General features: G+C 39.6%; 1 protein-coding gene across 1 annotated transcript in view; it reads left to right on the top strand.

Moving 5' to 3' along the window:
• Fhip2a (FHF complex subunit HOOK interacting protein 2A) overlaps positions 1–14,879 on the top strand; it is a 28,223-nt gene extending 13,344 nt beyond the window's left edge. Inside the window, exons 6-17 of the mRNA XM_090345797.1 lie at positions 3,420–3,713; positions 3,838–4,034; positions 5,423–5,537; positions 6,069–6,145; positions 6,232–6,424; positions 6,559–6,728; positions 7,107–7,250; positions 8,505–8,595; positions 11,082–11,225; positions 12,502–12,642; positions 13,141–13,244; positions 13,330–14,879. Coding sequence (XP_090201923.1) covers positions 3,420–3,713; positions 3,838–4,034; positions 5,423–5,537; positions 6,069–6,145; positions 6,232–6,424; positions 6,559–6,728; positions 7,107–7,250; positions 8,505–8,595; positions 11,082–11,225; positions 12,502–12,642; positions 13,141–13,244; positions 13,330–13,435 — 1,776 coding nt within the window. The 3' untranslated portion in view covers positions 13,436–14,879. The remainder of the gene's footprint in view (positions 1–3,419; positions 3,714–3,837; positions 4,035–5,422; positions 5,538–6,068; positions 6,146–6,231; positions 6,425–6,558; positions 6,729–7,106; positions 7,251–8,504; positions 8,596–11,081; positions 11,226–12,501; positions 12,643–13,140; positions 13,245–13,329) is intronic.
• The last annotated feature ends 5,597 nt before the right edge of the window (positions 14,880–20,476 follow it).

The raw sequence follows: 20,476 nt of genomic DNA, 5'->3' as shown, positions 1-20,476 counted from the left end.
TGAGTAGCAGGAACAGGCATGAGCCAGCAGCACTGGGCTTAGAGTTTTGGGGGGCTTTTTGTTTGTTTGTTTGTTTTAATATGCTTATAAGAAGTAGATTAGTTTGCTGAGTATGGTATTTGTATTCTCAAAGTTTCTTTTTTTCCCTGAAGTTATCTCAGACCCTTTAGTATATTTTAGATGCATGGAATTTTCTTGGAACTTAAACTTGGCAGATTTCTACCACAAAATCTCTAAAACTAGCTTCAGAAGTACATAGCCCTAGATCAGAAGCTGGGAAAATTTGCAGGCCTACGTGCATTAGTAGAAATGTCATTTGTATGTTTGCCTTCAGAGAGACATTTACATTTAATCTTATTACAAAGAACACCCCTCAGAATAGTGACATGTACATTTTATAGCACATGTTCATCTAAAGTGGGAAGGAGGTGTCTCTAGTCTTCTGCCTGGAAAGCATATTCATAGACTGACTGTTCAATGTTAGTTATTACAGTCTCCCTAGCATTAGAAATCTTTACATGCTTTTTCTTTTCTCCTGCTGGGCAGTAAGCTCCTTGAGACAAGGGCTCTGTTTTAATCTTTGGCTCTCAGTTTCTCTTATATATAGCACAACATGTAACAACTGCTTAATTAACCTTATTGAATGACTAAATCTTTAGAGAAATGCAATTTTAGTACTTTAAATATGAATAAGAACAAAAATAGGGGCCGGGAGTTTGGCCTAGTGGTAGAGTGCTTGCCTAGCATGCATGAAGACCCGGGTTCGATTCCTCGGTACCACATACATAGAAAAAAGCCAGAAATGGTGCTGAGGCTCAAGTGGTAGAGCTCTAGCCTTGAGAAAGTCCAAGGACAGTGCTCAGGCCCTGAGCTCAAGCCCAGGACTGGCAAAAAATAAAAAATAAAAAAAAATAAGAACAAAAATAATTTGTCCCCCTGTACTCTGATGTCTGTTCACTTATGTCAGCCAGTATAGGCATCTCTTGTGGATTACGCACACATATGGTAGATGAGTTAAAAAGGAGTTTATGATTGTATTAAGAGGGCAAGAGGGGGCTGGAATGTAGCTCAGTGGCAAAGCGCTTACCTAGTAAGTGCAACATCCTGGATTCAATCCCCAGTGCCAAAAAAGAAAAGACAAAAAAAAAAAACTAACAACAACAAAAAGAGGGTAAGAGGAATGTTCAGACGGTTGAGATGTGATTTCACTGTAGAATAAGGTGACACTTAGATGCAAAATAAATGCTTTTAAAGTATAAGATGAAGAGATTATATCTGTTCTGAGATATTAGGAAAGACAATGGGAAGGTCTTCTTTGAAATGAGCCTTGTCAGATATTTAGATGTGACTAGGTGAGCATAAGGAATGAAGTGTGTGGAGGAAATAAGTGTAATACATAGGAAGAAGAGCTTCAGTGGACAGGCTAGAAGCTGTTTTGAATGGCAGGACGGGCATTTATGCTTAGTTGTAGATTGGCAAACCACTGATGCGTGTGAGCCGATGATTACATGGTAGTATCTGCATCTTGAGAACTGGGCAGCATCTGGTGTACAGTGAGCTCCTTTGGGAAGAGACTGGAGCAGGCAGACCAACTTGGATGTGGATGGGTCTCAAAGAGAAAAAGTAGTGAACAGGGACTGTAGTTGGTGGGGAGGGCAGGCAGGGGTAGGTGAAATGAAGTGGGCTCTCGTGCTAGAGGTGGGTTCTGTGTGCCATGTAGCTGCTCAGGGACAGAAGCAGGAAAGGGAAGGAGCCCCAAGGGAGCTTGCTATGAGGGGAAGATGGTATTTTGGTTCTGGATTCCCTGAGTCATCCTCATAGCCTGATGGATCTGTGTTTGGGAGAGATGTCTGGGTTTAAAAGATTCAAGTATTCAGTGCTCAGATACATGTTATTGAGGGGACCAATAAGATCCCTCAAGAAGAAAGGGTGTCTTCACTGTAGGCATCCATAGTAAAATCAAAGTGCACAGGTTAGGGCAGCAGTTTCTCATGCAAATGAGCAAATGCTTGGCTCAGATGCTTGAGTTCAGCAGGATTGAGGAGAATCCAGGAATCTGTTTTAGCAAGCTCTACACAAGGCCAGGGTGGTGGCAGTGTCAAGTCACACCTTGAGAAACAGTCATGTAGGGAGTGGGGCTTCGTCTCACTGCTCTTACTTGAGACACTTCTTCTAATCACATTGTTAGAATTTTAGATGGATTAAACTTTTACTTTCACGAAGGCTGATGTGCAGTTGATTTTGTAGGAAATTGGAAAAGTAGAGTCTTCCTTGAGTGCCAGAGAGTTGTTTTCTTTTAACATATGTGCCGCATGCTCATTTCTAAAGGAGATGCTTTTAACAGCAGAATTGGTTTATAATTACTCTCCTGCAACTTTGGAAGTAGACTGGGAATTTATGCAGCCTTTCATGTGCTTCTATGATGAGCACAGGCCATAATAGACTGAGTGGCTGTTGGCTGTGATTGGCTCAGTAGACAAGCTGGTTTATGATAAAATAATGTGAAATCTGATTATTGCTCTTATGTTCGCATGGAAAGTGAGATACATTTACCTAGACACGAGTAATTTGCATTAGGCAAGGTTTTCTGGGTTCCTAGGGATGTATTAGTGTTTCAAGCAAATCTTATTCCCAAATACACATAAAAATGGCCTCAGAGTAGTTTCTTGGGTTTTTAAAAAGCAGAAGAATAAGGGAAAAAAAACTTAGACAAAGTTCCTCTATATTTAAGGAAATTTAAGGGCTCTGTGAAAACTAAATGTAATGCTGGTAACTTTTGGACTTAAAAACACTTTTGTGCCTGGCATGGTGGGTCATGCCTGTAATCCTAGCTACTCTGGAGCCTGAGATCTGAGGATTATGATTCAAAGCCAGCCTGGAGACTCTTATCTCTAGAAAACTGAAAGGGGTGCTGTGGCTCAAATGGTAGGACAATAGCCTTGAGCTGAAGAGCTCAGGGATAAATGCCCAGGCCCAGAGTTGAAGCCCCATGACTGATCAAAAAAAAAAAAAAAGCACTTTTGTTTGTGAGTTTACATTTTCCCACATGTTCTTAAAAAAATTAACATTGAGGCAATTATATTCATGGTAGCCTAGTGATGAGAAAACACTATCTGCAATTAAAATGTTTTTTCTCCACTAGTCCTAGTTGTTTTTAACAGTAATCAAATAAGTATTTCTAATATCTCTCATTATTTATGATCAGTGTAAGACATTTTATAATCAAAAGTATCAACTTGAACATGTTTGTAAAATTATCTAAAACATGGTGTGTTAAAAATCAGAATGTTTTCACTTGGCATAACACTAACTGCTTTGGTAGGCATATGGAAAACTAGTCATAGCAAAATCCATGAAAATACAAGCTCTGGTTTATAAGGTTCCTAACATAAACCTTACAAACATGGATTCCTTTTCAGAACAAGATGAAATCATTGGCTTCCAAAGGAGCAGCCAGTGTGATTTCAGACGGCACATTGAAAGGGCAGGATTCCTCATCAGCTGATCCAGCGGGCTCCAGTCAGCCAGAGGCTCTGTCTGGCGCTGCTGGAGTGGAGCACCCCGAATCAGAGGAGGAGCCCCCGCATCAGACCCATGAGCTTTCTACAAGCTTGGATGACCTCAGCGCCACCTCACTGCCAGAGGCCTCGGTTGTGCGTCCCAATCAGGATTACAACTTAGTGAATTCTTTATTGAATCTCACCAGAAGTCCTGTGAGTCATCACCTCACTTTAACCAAAGGCATTTAAAGTAGAAAAAAAAATCCACACTCAATCCTTTCACATCAGATCTAATTCAGTGTGTATCTAATTGAGGGTTATGTTTTCACTCCTGCAGGATGGCCGAATAGCTGTGAAAGCCTGTGAGGGTTTGATGTTATTAGTGAGTTTGCCAGAGCCTGCAGCTGCCAAGTGCCTTACCCAGAGCACTTGCCTGTGTAGACTTCTGACGGACAGACTTGCCTCTCTGTACAAGGCCCTACCTCAGTCACTGGATCCGTTAGATATTGAATCTGTAGAAGCAATTAACTGGGGGTAAGTGCCATTCTCTGTATTTTCCCTATATTTTACAGGGATGGAAATCTTTGACTCTTTACCTAAAAAACACAGCGATGTGTTCTTATAGGGGTATTGTATATTAAATTTATCAGTTAGTGGTAACTAAGTGATGTAAGTTCAGTCTAGCTATACTATAATCAAGCTCTTAGTTTGTTCACAGTATTTATTATTTTGGTGGGGTGTGTGCGTTGCTGAGGATGGAACCTAGAGTTTTGCACAGGCTAAACAAACACCTTCACTGAGCTGCAACCAGACCTTAATGTTTTGAGACAAGAGTCTTGCTATATATAGCTCAGGCTAGTTTTGAACTTGCATTCCTCCTGCCTGTACCTCTTGTGCCTAGCCTTCTGCAGATCAGTTTTTAAGGGTTTACTTTAAAACCAGTCTCTTTATCTGATTACTTTTATAAAAAGAGGGACTTTTCTTGCTGATACATAACTTGTGCAGCCTTTAGAGCAGAGACTTCTGTGTACTACTTGTGTGAAATCTCCCCCACTTTATTCTTCTACTCCTCTGCCAACCTTGATTGATTTCCATAGGAAAATATGATTATTACAGAAATTTTATGGTACTAGATTCAAAGCACTTAAAAGTATTCATAAACTGGCCAGCTGTTGTTGCCTGATTTTTTTTTTTTTTTTGACAATCCTGGGCCTTGAACTCAGTGCCGGAGGCACTGTCCTTGGGCTAGAACTCTACCACTTGAGCCAAAGCACCACTTCTGGCTTTTTTCTATGTATGTGGTACTTAGGAATCGAACTCAGGTCTTCGTGCATGCTAGGCAAGCACTCTACCCCTAGGCCAAACTCCCGGCCCATGCCTGATATTTTGATATAATTTCCCTTTATTGTTTTCTCCAAATATTTAGTCTTCTCTTTTTCTCTTATTTTCTCTGCACTACATTTTCCACCATCCATTAGCCCAGCCTCTTGTTAACAGTATTGCACGTCAGGGCAGGAAGGAAGAGCAGCTGGTCAGCTTGTTTCTTCTTCAGATCTAACGTTGCCTGCATTTTCCTGAGTCCTACCAGCTGAGAACTGCTGCTACCTTTATATTATGATTAATTAAATCTATGGCAGAAGTCTAGGGAGGGGCTAAGTGGTTTTTCTCCTGCTGCTCTGTTCTATATTAGTCTCTCTCTTTCCACTTCAGGACAGAAAACAATTTGTACATTTTAAAGGTTTTCTCTTATCTCTGGCTATTTTGATCAGTAATCTGCTAATTGTGATCCAGGTCACCTCTGTGAATGTCAAACCAGGTGTTCTGAGATTGTTCACCCTCGCCTTCCTTTTTCCAAATGTATAAATGGGGTTGTGGCTTTCAATAACCTTGGACTTGGCTTGTCTTCCCTTCCATGTCTGCAGCTTGGACTCCTACAGTCATAAAGAAGATGCTTCAGCATTTCCAGGAAAACGAGCCTTAATTTCCTTTTTTTCTTGGTTTGATTATTGTGATCAACTCATTAAAGAAGCACAAAAGGTTGGAATTTTTTTGTTTTTTTTTAATTAATATTTTTAAAATGTAAGTTGCCACTAAGTAAAATTTTAATCTTTAGTTAATGTTCCTGAATATAATTTAATCATCTTAGGGTAGTTTGTATAGTCTAATGAATAAGTTGTATGTATTATTGTATGAGTGTGATATATTTACAGTTCTGCAAAAGGTCAGAGTTCAAGTTCTATCCTTTCTATTTCTTTAACTTATGGTACAATGCTTTACAAACATTGACTTCCTATGAGTGGCTTCCCTCCAGTTCTCCTGTTAATACTTTGAAGTTGTTGAGGTAATTTTTGTCCTGTTCCTCATATTCTTGGAAATTTTCTTTAAAAAAAAAAATAAATAGCCCAATGGCTAGCACTTAATGTAATTAATAGTCAACAGGCAGTTTTACCTTTCCACATTAATTCAGGTGGAGAGTGGAAACTGATTTATTGAACTTACAAATTAGACTCTTCTTTTCATAAAAACAGAACCAATAATAATAATGACAGTGCACATGCTATATTGCAGACTGCTGCCGTTGCTCTTGCCAAAGCTGTCCATGAGAGATTTTTCATTGGTGTCATGGAACCTCAGTTAATGCAAGCGTGAGTAGCCTCATTCCTTTATTCACAATGATAGAAGTCGTCATTTCTGCCAACCCTGCCCACTGACCATAGTGTGTTGTGCTCAGTTCCGAGATAGGAATTCTGACGTCAACTGCTGTGCTCCATCGCATTGTTAGACAAGTAACCTCTGATGTCTTGCTCCAAGAAATGGTGTTTTTTATCCTTGGAGAACAGAGGGAACCGGAAACCCTGTCTGAAATTAGCAGACATCCTCTAAGACATAGGTTAATTGAACATTGTAATCACATATCTGATGAGGTAAGATATCTAATGACTTATTAGATTCTTGGAAATACCAATTTAAACACACTTGTGATGGTTTTTTCTAAGATTTAAATTAAAACAACTTTTTCAGTTATTTTCTACTTAACTTGGATCAATTTTGATTTCAGATAAGCATAATGACACTGAGAATGTTTGAACACCTTTTGCAAAAACCCAATGAGCACATTCTTTACAATTTGGTCTTAAGAAACCTTGAAGAAAGAAATTATACAGAATACAAACCTTTATGTCCAGAAGACAAAGATGTGGTAGAGAATGGATTAATAGCAGGAGCAGTGTAAGTTTCTGTCCAATCTGGGACTTGAATGTTTCATAATGTGAGAACTTTCTGTCTTCTCTTAGTTCTCTCCCTTTAATAATATTAGTAATTGTTTTTTCTTAATTTCTAATATTTTAATTTTAGAAAGTAAAATCCAAATGTATTCATACTACCATTCTTCTAAATTCCAAGAGACATTATATATTTCTTAAATCTAATAAAATTGGTAGATATCCTTGAGATTATTAACACAAAATGATCATCTATTATATAAATACATTATATCTTAAATCTTTCCATTAGAAAAATTGTAGTTTCTTCAAACACAGCAGAGAATCTTTTGACTTAGAAAACGTGGTAATAAATGTTTTTTGTACATCATTAAATTAAACTTAGAGATCTGGAAGAAGATCCATTATTTACTGACATTTCACCAGATAACATGTTGTCAAACCAAGAGTGGCTGAGTTCTTCACCTTCTACTAGTCCAGATCACCCCAGAAATGATGGGAAGACTGAAGTCCATAAAATTGTAAATAGGTGGGTTGCAGTATACATTTCTTTTTTTTTCTTTTACTTTGTTTGATATATACCAGTTCTGCTTCTGGTTGCTATTGTGAGCTGAGTCTTCTTTGAGCAGTATGTCAACAATTATATAACAAGTGATAGCAATGGCAGCAGTTGATAACTGGAGTTTATTTTTTGGAGTATATATAGATCAGTAGAATACTTGCCTAATATGTTTAACCTTCAAGATTAGATGCACAGCAATGCAAAAAAAAGAAAGAAGGAAGGAGGGGGGGGAGAAGAAGGAGAAGGAGAGAGAGAGAGAGGAAGCTAGGGAGGGAGGGACCTTAAAAAGTAACAGGTCCAGGAACGTGGCCTAGCGGTAGAGTGCTTGCCTAGCATTAAGCCCTGGGTTCAATTCCTCAGTAATACATATACAAAAGAAGTTGAAAGTGGTGCTGTGGCTCAAGTGGTACCGTGTTAGCCTTGAGAAAGTCCAGGGACAGTGCCCAGGGCCTGAGTTCAAGCACCACAACTGATAAAAAAAAAAAGTAACAGTAGTAGTATTACTACTACAACTACTGCTAATAATAATAATAAAGTAACAAAAAGGAACACACAAAAAAGAAACAGAAAAGGCAAAAAATGTAATAATATGACTGAGTAAACCCTCAAAGTACACACGCTTTTCTCTGTCTAAATGAATTAATTTTAAGTAATTCTCAAAATTTACCATACTGAGAATTGCCACTTGGACTAATGGTACTTATTGAATATTGGCATAGGGCTAGTCCTTTTATTCAGTTCATGGGTATACCTTTCTTTCAGTGTCATTTCTGTGGTCATTTTTCTCTTTTATTTTTTTCTCCCCTGTAATGCTGTCACTGTCATGCTAAGTCAATCGGTTGATATTAAAAAAAATTGTATCTGGTTCAAAATGCAAAATTATGCCTAAAGTTCTCTCAAGTTCAGTTATTTAAGGGCAGTTGTCTGATAGATGGTAACGCATAGGACAATCTGTCATTGCATAGTAATTAAAAGGAAAAAAGTCTTTCTTAGGCTTTTATTTTAAGTGGAATTAATAATTTTGTAATAGACCTTTAAAATAATGCAAGAATATTTTAGTAAGTTTTACAAGGTTAATTCAAGATAGACAAGACTCAATTTTAGTTTTCAAGTTTCCACTGTATTCTTGGCTAAATTTAGATATCACTAGTTAGTTTTTTTGATAGATCCTCTGGAATTCTGGCTATTTCTGTGGTTGATCGTGGCCTTTTTCCTCTTAAGTTTTCTGTGTCTGGTACCAGATGAAGCAAAGTCATCATACCATGTTGAGGGCACTGGATATGACACCTACCTCCGAGATGCTCATAGGCAGGTAAGTGGTGTCGTTACTAGAAATGAAATTTAAGAATGGACACACACCTCATCACATTGTCCACTTGCCCACAGCCATTACTACAAAGAAATGAGTCCTTAGAAATAAGACTGGCACCCTATTGACACGGGCTGTCCCTGTGTGGCTGGCCTGAGTTTATATCTCACTAACTGGGTCTCTATACTGTTTGACTTTTCACTTAAAATTGTATCTCACGTGGATCCTTCTCCCCTATGCAGCCTGGGCATGGTATCTTCATCTTCCCCACAGCCACCCCGGCCCCGTCCACAGGCCACTCCTTCCCCTTCTTCCCCAGTTCTGTACAGACAGGGAGTCAGTGTGGTCTCCCGCTGACTCCACTCTCTGCCTGTCTCAAAGGTCTGCTTGTGTTGGCTTTGCTCTATAGCACTTTTCACTGGAAGCTGTTAAAGACAGACCGATATGAAATACTCCTTTCTTCCTTTAACCAAATTTGTATTATGATGAAATCTCAACATTTTGATTTTAGTGTAGAGTTTGATGGGTTTTAGTATGTTCAGTGTTATGCCACCATCACCAATCACTCAGTCCAGATCATTTTCATCACTCCCTAAAGAAGCCATGTAGGAACTGAACAGTCTCTCCCCATCCCAGTCCCTCTGCTCCCCACCCTCCCCCCTGTATCCCAGCTGGCAGCCCCCTAAATGTGCTTTCTGTTTCTCTGACTGAACCTTTCTGGACATCTAAGGATTTCCACTTATTTTCCATCTGCACAGTTTGACTTTAATATTACTCAATATTATTTCTTAGTTTTTAGTGGGCAAGTCTTATATGTCCTTGACTGAATTTATTCCTCAGAGTCTTTGGTTCTTGTTTTGTTTTTGTGACAATACTTGGGTATGAACTCAGAGACTTGTGCTCACTAGGCAAATGGTCTACCAGTTCAGCCATATAGCCAGCCCTGTTTGTTGTAGTTGTGTTGTTTTTTTTAAAAGGATCTCATGTTTTTCCCCAGCTGGGTGTGGACTATGATCCTCCTAGCTTCCTGCTTAGCCAGGATGGCAGGTGGGAGCCACCTTCCTTAGCTTTATTTGTTGAGATTGATATTCACGAACTTCTTGCCCTAACTAATCTCCCCCTCTCAACCAAGCTGGGATTGCAGATATGGAGCCACCACACTTGGCTATTATTTTTGTTAATATCACATGTGAAATATTTTGTGGGTTTCTTTTTCTAGTTATTCATAGCTGTGTATAGAAATATAATTGATTTTTGTGTCTTGATCTTGTTTCCTGCAACATGGCTACATGTGCTCAGCCCTCTGTTTAAAACTTCTCAAGGCTTTTGCAGGAGAACCTCCTGGTTTTTCTCTTAAACATTTTCTCTAGCAGGAAAGTTAGTAGCTCTATCCTCTTTTGCCCCCTGAAGAGAATGGAATTTCCCCTCTCTATGGTATTATCACTGTAGTGATTGTTGTCCTTGATGTTTACGGTTAGGTCACTGATCTCTAAGGGTTGAATTTGTGCTTGGTTTACCATTGAATCCCACAGCACATGTAGTTTAGGGCTGTATATGTTTTACAACACCATACCTGTTTGGTATTTGTTGAATAAGCAACTAGAATAGAATATTTCAATGTTTGAAAGTAAATTTCAAAATACAGAGTTTTTAAATTCAGAGTTTTTCAAGTCAGAAAAATTTTAAGTGAAGAATTTTAATTTTCACTGAAATCTTTTAGGTTGAAGTATAGTAGCGTATAGAATTAATCATCAGCATCTAGTTAATCCACAATAGTTGAAACAATTCAAGTTCACATTGACATGTAACTCAATACAGGGATCAGCAAAGTTCACATGCCAACCAAGTAAAACAACAGCCTTTCTTCCTCCTCCTCCTCCTCCTCCTCCTCCTCCTTTCTTCTTTCTTCTTTCTTCTTCTTTCTTCTTCTTTCTTCTTCCTCATCCTCCTCGTCCTCCTCCTCCTCCTTTTTTTTGGCCAGTCCTGGAGCTTGAAATCAGACATGGGCACTGTTCTTGAGCTTTCTCAAGGCAAGCACTCTGCTATTTGAGCCACAGCACCACTTCTGACTTTTTTTGTATGTGTGGTACTGAGGAATCAAACCCAGGGCTTCGTGTACGTTAGGCAAGCACTCTACCACTAGCCCACGCTCCTGGTCAAACAAACTACTTTTAAGAATGACATTTAAATGTTTGACTGCTTTTATTGTTTATGTAGTTTCCCTCATTTCCATTTTGTGATAACAGATGTAATTATGGTAACAATTGCAGAAATGTTAGAAACGAGACAAAAAAAAAATTGAAGCCATTGCTTCGTAGGTCAGACCTAGTTAAAAGTAGCTGGCTTAATCCCACTGAGCCCCCTCCGCTCCCCCGGTCCACAGCACACACTCTGCTGTGGTCTTCAGATGCTTCTTTGAACCGTCATTTGTTTCATCTCAGTTTGTTTCTTGGTAATTCTTTAATGATCTAAACATTTTTCCTCCCTAGTTCCGGGACTACTGTGCTATCTGCTTAAGATGGGAGTGGCCTGGATCTCCAAAAGCATTGGAAAAGTGTAATTTAGAAGCCTCTTTTTTTGAAGGTCATTTTTTAAAAGTCTTATTTGACAGAATGGGAAGAATCCTTGATCAGGTAATATTTTAAAATTCCAATTTTTTTTCATATATTCCATATATATTCCACATTCCACTCTGGCAGGTCCTACTGTAAGTTTTCAGCAAAGTACTTTTATTACTTCTTTATTTCTCTTCTAGATGGCTTTTTCATAAAACTTGATTGTACCCAACTGATGGGGTTCCGGTGTGTTTTGTATGTTCAGGGCATTACCTGATGTCCCATAGCTGTTGTAGACGAGCACATTTTTTCCCATGCTAGAGGTGCTGAAAGATAGCAGCTGGATAATACAGACACGTGTAGAATAAATAATGCTGACACATTCATTGGCCATAATTTGTTGGGCTCAATTCAGAAGATTTTAAACATCATTTCAAACTGAATTTTGGCCATCCGTAAAAATTATGAATTTGCTGCAGAACATGTAAGGGAGAGAGGTGGTGTAAAGGGCGTGATTTACTTTGGCAGTGTAGGTAGCTGTGTATGCCATCAGCTGCTAAGAGAAATGAGTTTGGGATTCAAGTCCTTCTCCAGGTAGTGGATTTTGTTTCCACCAATCAGTTCTCTTGACTGCTTTCAAGAAGACAGTGTGAGGTATGAGAGGTTCCTGGCAAAAGAAATGAACAGAAGCTTTTTTTATACAAAACTGTTTTATTCTTAGGTTGACCAGTTCTGGAAAGTACTTCCGAGCTGCTTTCTGTGGCAAATTGACAACTACATGATGAAGTTCTGTGGGGTTTTGTTTTCTCCTTTTTTTGTTTTCCTTTTTGTGAGTTTTTGTTTTTGTTTTTGGCAGTGCGGGAGTTTGAACTCAAGGCTTTGCACTTGGTGGCATCCCACCACTTGAGCCATATCTTTAGCCCTTTTCACGTTCGTTATTTTTGAGTAGAGTCTCAAGTTTTTGTCAAGGCTAGCCTGCTTCTCCAGTCCTTCTACTTATACTTTTGACCATAACTGGGATAACAGGAAGGCACCACTATACCCAGCATTTTTGTTGAGAACAGTCTCACAAACTCTTGCCCGAGCTGCCAGCACCTGTGCTTCTCCCTATCTTTCCTTCTGGTGTAGCATGGATGGCAGTCACCTGACTGTCAGTTTAGATGGAATTTCTTTGCTCCCAAGTAGCTAGGATTATATGTATGAGCTCTTGGTGCCTGCCGAAAGTGTGATATGGCATACCAGAAATGTCTAAGGAATTGACAGCCATCCAGTTGTGGGGGAACTAAACCTGGCATCTGTTATTGTATGTAAGAAATGGTGGTAAATCACACTGGCTGTCTTTTGCTCCCCACAGCCCTACGATGTGAATTTACAGGTGACTTCAGTGTTATCCAGACTCTCCCTCTTTCCTCACCCACATACACACGAGTACCTGTTGGACCCCTATGTGAACCTTGCCTCCGGCTGTCGATCCCTGTTTTCTGTAATCGTCAGGGTGAGTTTAGTTCTGTTCTGTTCTGTAAGGAATGATAAGCCTGTCCCAGTTGCATCTTCCCGTCATGACATGTGATTAATACAGTAGGATGGAAGATAGTAGATACCTACTACTTAGGAAGCTATGATCTGAGGATCCCAGTTCGAAGCCAGCCCAAGCAGAAAAGCCCCTGTGAAACTCTTATCTCCAATAAACTACTCAAATAGGCCAGAAGTGACACTGGCTCACATGATAGAGCACTAGTCTTGAGCACAAAGAGGCTCAGGGACAGTGCCCAGACCCAGCAAAAAAATACATATGTGTGTGATTGTGTCTGTGTGTATGTGTGTGTATAATATATATTTATATTATAAAGAATTGATATGATCCCCTGGTCAGAGATGACCATGGAATTGAAAGCCAGGGCTCTTTATTTAGAAGTAGGACAAGAAGTTATCTGTATGCAGGTCTATCTTGATGTGGCTGATTTCAGGAACCAAGTTCCCTGTTTCTGTGTAGGTTGTTGGTGACCTCATGGTTCGAATTCAGCGTATTCAAGACTTCACTCCCAAGCTTCTACTAGTCAGAAAGCGATTGCTGGGTTTGGAGCCTGAAGGCCCCATGTAAGTCAGTGCTTTCCCTTCTCCTTCCAAAACTTGCACTGCATACAGTGAGTGATATGCTGATTTCTGTGTCTGCTTTTTCCAGTATCGACCACATCACATTGCTGGAGGGTGTGATTGTGTTAGAAGAGTTTTGCAAGGAGCTGGCAGCCATCGCATTCGTGAAATACCATGCTTCTTCCACGCCATGAATGCCATCTTTTGGGTATCTGGAACTGTGCTGTGTGGGCATTTCGTCAGAGAAGACTTATTCTTCCCCACAAGAGAGGACAAACCTCCTATATCGATGAAAACTGGACGGAACCATTAAGAACCAACTGAGCGACCACTCAGCAAAATGTGGCAATGTTTTCATTGGCTTTATCTATGGTTCCCACACAGAACTGCATGCTGGCTTCGCCAGGGTACAATCACAGGAACTTCAGGAAATAAGCATTTCTAATGACTGAAAAGCTACAAATTTTCTGATGTCATGACTTTGGGGATATTTATGTTACTTTAATATCCTTTGGGTAGCAAAGCATTTTGACTTTCTCTGGGACTCAAATGCTTATATTCTTTTGGATTAATGAGTAGCAAAAAATCATTAATTTTATAACTTTTTAAGGTTAAGATTCTTACCAAACAAAATATTTAAACTGTAAATGAAAAAAAAGTTATTCAGAACCATCAAGTGAATTATTAATATTGATTATAGGAGATAAAAATGTGTAGCTGTAGTATAACTTTATTCAGTTTTTCTAAGAATAACAATTTAATATGATAAAGAAATTCTTGATTAATATACTATATATTTTTAAAGAAGCGTTCTTTTATCTTTTGTGCACACGCCATGTTCGTGATTGATTTTCACATATGAGTTTCTGTTTATTTAAACTCTGTCACTTTTGCTACAGCATTCAATATTGGCTCATCATTGGTCATGTTTGCTAAAACAGTATTTTTTTACACTCATTAACATGTTCTGGGTTTAAAACTCTTTCCTTTCTCCTTTCTCCCTCTCTGAAAATTGCTTTATGAAATTGCTTTATAATTGATTTTCTTAGTGAAGCGGGAGGTGGTGCCAAGGTGGGCATTTAGCTGGTAACACTCAGGCAGCAATCAGAATGCCAACCGCCTCCTAATGTTTACATTTTTTTCATTGTTGTCAGTCTTCTGTATAAAAGATTGTAAAGATATTAAAGAAACAGCCTTCTAAATGTTCTGTTTACATGTTACAGGGTTTGGGGAAAGGTCATGTGACTAGGCAGGTTGGCAGTACCATCGGAGATAGCCAAGCTGTACCATGCCCAGCCTGCTGTGTGTGATCGACAGCTTAGTGTGTCCAGTTTGTTGTGTAATTGATACTTAGCCTTCAAATGTTGGTTATAAGCTCTCTTTTTTTAAGTTAAAATATTAAGCAGCAGCACTTTCTTTTTTACCTTCCCACGTTCTGATCTTTGGAGGAGACACTGTGAGAAGCATGTTTGCAGTATAGTCACTGCACCCATCCCATGCAAAGAATCCTCACAAGCATCTGCCTGGTTGTTGTGTTCATATTTCTGATTTAATTTATATTAGCTTTGGCTATTTATTGAGAATTGGTGTCTGTGTGCCAGTACCAAGGCTTGAACTTGGGACCTGGGCATTGCCCCATAGCTTTTTTGCTCAAGGCTGGCTCCCTGGCACTTGGGCCATAGTTCCACTTTTGACTTTTTGGTGATAAATTGAGGGTAAGAATCTTTTCTGCCTGGGCTGAATTTGAACTGCAATCCTCAGATCTCAGCTCCCCCTAGGTAGCTAGGATTATAGGCGTGAGCCACTGGTACCCAGTCGAGAATAAAATATTAGATATGAAGGGTCTCTGTTTTAGAATGCCCACCATTGTTAAAAGTAAAAGCATATTGCAGCTCTTCCTTAACTCGTTGTAAGAAGTTCATTAAGTCAGACAGAGAGCCAGCAGAGCTGGGAAGTAGTTTCCCCATACATGACTCCCAGCAGAGACTTTGAATAACAGGAAACTGTATTTATTGATTTGTTTAGTCAATGGACCCTGCATCATCCTCCATTTTAGATACAGTCACAGTCTTCTTGGATGTAACTGTATTCAAAATAAAGGATTTACAAGATGCTAAATATTTCTTAATGTGCTCATCATGCTTATTAGTAAGTAGAATAGCAATGATGTTACCTCACAAACCAAATATTCTTTTATCCCTGATTTCACAATGGAACCCTCTAGCTAAGCCAGGAAACCAAGCACAGAAAAGCTTTAACTCTTCTATTTCTTTGTGCCGATGCTGCTTCCAAATTACTGTTCTGGCTTTGATTCATAACCAACTAAAACTTCATTTAATTTGTTTCTCTTCTAAGTTTCTTTCTTGTTGATGTATTTTAGTCCAGACCAAGAGCCAGCACAAGTACTCACTGTGAGCTGGCTTTGTTAAGAACACATGGAAGTCACTTCTTACTGTGTCCCCTTACCTAACTGTTTCCAGTACTTGGTACTTGCAGAAACAGTGACTCAGATTCACTGTGTGGGGTGAAAAGTATCCCTTCACAACCGGTTGCCATAGCAACTCCCAGACTAAAGTTTACCCTTGCTTCACATTGCTATAAATAAATGTGCACATGGTTTTTTTTCAAAGTCTATAGCAGAGTAGTCTTTGGGTTTAATTTTAGTAATGAGCCACATTCTTCACCTGATAGAACTCTGATTTGTCTCAGTCAATTATCATTGAAGTTTTCCCATTTGAACTGTGTAATGTTCTCACAATGTATCTGTGCAATATGGAAGCTGTGCCTGGCTTCATGGCTTTTGGTTTAATTTTATCTTTATTATGTATGTACCATGTATGTGTTTGTGTATGCGTGTGTGTGTGTGTGTATACACATAAATATTTGTAAGGACCAAAATCCTTAGCTTGCTACACTGTTGCTAGTGTAAAGATTGTTACACTTGATTTTACGGGGCACAAATTACAGTCACTTCATAAATTTACAAGTTGCATTTTATAAATTTTTGAATTACTAGGCAATTACCATCTAATTGTGATGTTCATAGGTATTGACAGAAGTTACAGCAACGCACTACATCCACAGATTATATGGTAGTTCTATTTTGGGTTGTCCAGTAAATATGCATGTCATGGTGGTATTTGCTATGTTAAAACCTGATAGGTAATCATGCCGCGCCCTGTAAAATAGTGTCCTGTAATAGTTTGTGCGCCTCCTGCCTTGTTTACATTAAACTTTCTATGAACATTGTGCACGTCTCTGGCAGTGGTACCACAGCGTGGGATTGAGGCTCTTGGCCATCCATGGAGAGAGAATCTTTTCTGATGCTAGTGGTGTACCTGCCCTCTGCAAAGGAGGTGGTGACCAAGATTGACTTTTTGTGCTAACAATGCATGCCAGGAGTAAGAGGGATAATTTAAATAAATAATGTAATTTAAGCAAAATATTGTCTTCTATTTCTATAGAACTCTAATTGGAAGTGTTTTTCATATCTGACGTATAAAAGTAGTAGTGCAAGGAAATCAGTGGTCATTCTGTTGTTTACTCCAGTACTCCCGGAGAGAACCAAAAGGAATGTATATGAATATTGGTGGCCCCAGGGATGGGGGGCGGGTTCTTCCTGGGGAATGCCATATACTCCAGTGAAGTGCCCTAAAGGAAAGAATGTTTGTGTAGCCCTTAGAAAAACAACAAAAGCTGTTTTGCTTGCTTTCTCTCCCCCTCTCAGTCTTTTCCTCGCTCCCTCACCCCTCCTTTCTTTTGTCATGGGGCTTGAACTTGAGGCCTGAGCCTTACTTCTGAGCTCTTTTTGCTTAAGGCTAGCACTGTACCACTTTGAGCCACAGCACCACTTCTGGTTCTGTGGTGGTTAACTGGAGAAAAGAGTCTCACAGACTTTCATGCCTAGGCTGGCTTTGAACCAGGATCCTCAGATTTCTGCCTCCTGAGTGACTAGGATTACAGGCCTGAGCTATAGGCTTCTGGCTCCTAAGCATTCTTTCTTAACACATTTTAGTCTTTTTTTTTTTTCAGCTGACATTTGAAACTGACCTTAGACTTTCAACATCCACTGGAATATTTGCCCACGTCCTTTAATTGGAAACTGAAGAAGCATGGACCACCAGCTCGACCAGAAAGGGAAAAGCCATCTTGGAACCTGTGCTTCTCAGAATAACCGTAGGAGGAAAAGAGGAACCAAGGATGAAGGGATAGGGTGGCCAAAGCTTAGACCAGAGCCTTTGTGAGAAGAAAGTGCTTGATGAAGACCTATGACCCCATTCCAAACTCCTTCACACTGTTCAGTGTTTTGTGGTTTTATTTGGAAAACTAGTTATCTCAACAGGATTTAAAGAATTAGTGTAAAATTGTGAAGGTTCGTATTATGCTGGCATAACTCTCCCAAAATCAGAAGCAAGAAAAATTGCTGCCTGTCAATCTGCTTGATGCTGAGGGAGCCACAAAGGAAGTGAGATAGGTCCACAGAGAAAGTTGTTCAGGATCTCATTTTTTTTTGGCAGTACAGGGATTTGAACTCGAGGCCTTCAACTTGCCAAACAAGCACTTTGCCACGAGCCATACTCCCATCTTGTATTTGCTCAAGTTATTTATCAGATAAGCTCTCAGTTTTTTTGTCCAGTTTCAGACCACTGTCCTACCTTATCCTATGTAGCTGAGACTATAGGTATTAAAACCATGCCTGGCTTCTTTTGTAGAGATTGAATCTTGCTAATAATTTTTCCTCAGGCTGGCTTCAAGCTAGAAGGCTTTTACTTTCACTTGATATATGCCCCACCATCTGCCTCAACAATCCCATCCAATCCTGTTTCATACATACTTGTTAGAATTCAGATGTTCTGTGCATTACCTTTTTCTGTACTATTTCTACAAATGTACCAAAAATAAGGCATGAGTTTCATCTGAAAACAATAGTATTGCTTCTTCAACTCTTACTGCAAACTTTCTCTGAACCAGGAGGTCCTGCTAGAACATGAAAAAAAGCTATTTCTGTTCTCAAGAAGTCTCTGAAAGTTCAGTGTGTCTATACAAAGAAATTACAACCACATTATGTGGTCAGTGGGGAAGCAGTACCCAACAGACAAAGTCATCAGTTATTACCCTGCAGGGTCAGTAGTGTTGTAGATCATCTAAAAAGGAAAAAGAATCTCCACTGTTAACTGGGTATTATAGTCAGTGTTTTATAATATACATACTAAGATACATGTAACTAGCACATGTGTATTATATATATATATAATTTTATACATGTACACAGATAGGTAGATAAGTCGTGTGTAGGTAGGTAGATAAATTGTGTATATTGGGCTGGAGATCAAACCCATAGCCTCATCATCTGCAGCTCTATATTTGCATGCATTATTCTTGGTATTATATTCTTAACTATTGAGTTATATTCTTAACTACTGAGAAATCATAGCCATACTTAAAAGAGTTCAGCAAAAAGGGAGGACTCTGTCCCCAGGCGCAGTGCATGCCATATACTTTCACTGAGATTGACAGCAATAGCCCAAACAATTAGCCTGTATTTTTTTTTAGTTGAATAGTAATTTTGCTAATTTAAGGAAGTACTTTCTGGAACTATCACAGGCAAGGCAAATAATTAAAATATCCACAACAAAAGATTCAGAAAATGACGTAAAAAAGCTAGGCATGGCAGCTCATGCCTGTCATCCTAGCCATTTAGGAGGCTGCAAACATGAGGATCTCCAGGACTGGGGATTGAGGCCAGTCCAGGCAGAAGAGCTCTCAAGAGCCCTCAGTTTGCAGTGGAGCACAGTGAGCGTGCCATCAACTTCATGGGAGGCTGAGATCGGTAGGATTTCATGTCCAGGCTAAACCCAGGCAGAAGAGCCTATGAGACTCCAACAGAACAAGAAGTTGGGGATGGTGACAGGAGGGTGTGTCTATCATGCAGCTACAACAGGAAGATCACAGTCCAGGCCCATGCCTAGGCTGAAAGTGAGACTCAAAAATATCCAGAAGAAAAACGGGTTGGAGACATGGCTCAGTGGTGGAGTACCTGTCTCACAAGCCAGAAAGTCTGAGTCCAAAATCCCAGTACAACCAACAAAAACAATAGCAACTACAAAACAATCCCAAGATCAGGTAAGTCAGCACTGTCAGAGATGATCTTCTCACTCGGATTGGGGGATAAAGCAGCTACATATCGAATCGAAGAAAGCCAATTGAGGCTGGGGGAGATAGGCCATGTACTGGGTGTGTGTGGAAACAAGGAATGGGTAAACCTCCCCTGAGTTCTCATTTCAAACATTCCACAGACACACTGCTCACAGCTGCCAATACGCAAGATGAAGAGCTATTACTTCTGTTTTCTCCATTCCCCGGTGTCCAATGGGATGGAAGGAAACTCAGTGATACTTGGTTAATTACTTTATTACATGACCTGATGCTTCCCTTTAAGTAGACTAGTCAATGAATCATGTAACACATACACATGAAGGTTATAATCTTCATGGATTAACCCAAGTCCTAACGAAAGTAGGGCCCTCCAACAGACTCCTACAATCTGCCTGGTCAGGCAGGCTTACAGGGAGAACACCCTCTTTGATTTTGTTAGTTCATGATGGCCCCCATGTGACGTGTGTTCATGTACATGGCATCCATATGATGAATTAGTAACCAAATATTTTTTCTTGTGCTAAAAGCTTGAGGGATAACTCAGCTCAGAAGGCCCAGCCCACCAAGTACACATCCCAAGATGAGTTTATAGACATGTGCCACTGTTGAAAACCCTAACTAATTGCAAGTTCACAAAAATAAATGTGGTTCAAGAGCAAATGACACAACCAGGCACTCGTGGCTTCATACCTGTAATCCTGGCTACTCAGAGGCTGAGATCTAAGGACTGCAGTTTGAAGCCAGCCTCCACAGAAAATGCATGAGACTCATACCTAATCTAGAATTAACCAACAAAAAGCAGGAAGTGGAGCTATGGCTCAAGTGGTAGGGCATCAACCTTGAGCAGAAAAGGTAAGGAATAGTACCCAAGCCCTGAGTTCAAGCCTCAGTACTGTCTCTGAAAAGCAAAAGACAAAAAACAAAGTAAAAAACAACAATAAACAAGGATCACAGTGGCTCAATAGCTCTGTGCATGTGAGCATATAAAATGGTGCTTATCAAAATGAACTCCGAGAAATGGAAACGAGGGTGATTTTTAAATTGTAAAACCTTTCAAATTTTAAACTGCACTGTGTAGT

The sequence above is a fragment of the Megascapheus bottae genome, chromosome 15 (assembly GCF_031878675.1).
Source record: "Megascapheus bottae isolate mThoBot1 chromosome 15, mThoBot2.hap1, whole genome shotgun sequence".
In the NCBI taxonomy this organism is placed as follows: domain Eukaryota; kingdom Metazoa; phylum Chordata; class Mammalia; order Rodentia; family Geomyidae; genus Megascapheus; species Megascapheus bottae.
This window is presented reverse-complemented; position numbering and strand designations above follow the sequence as displayed.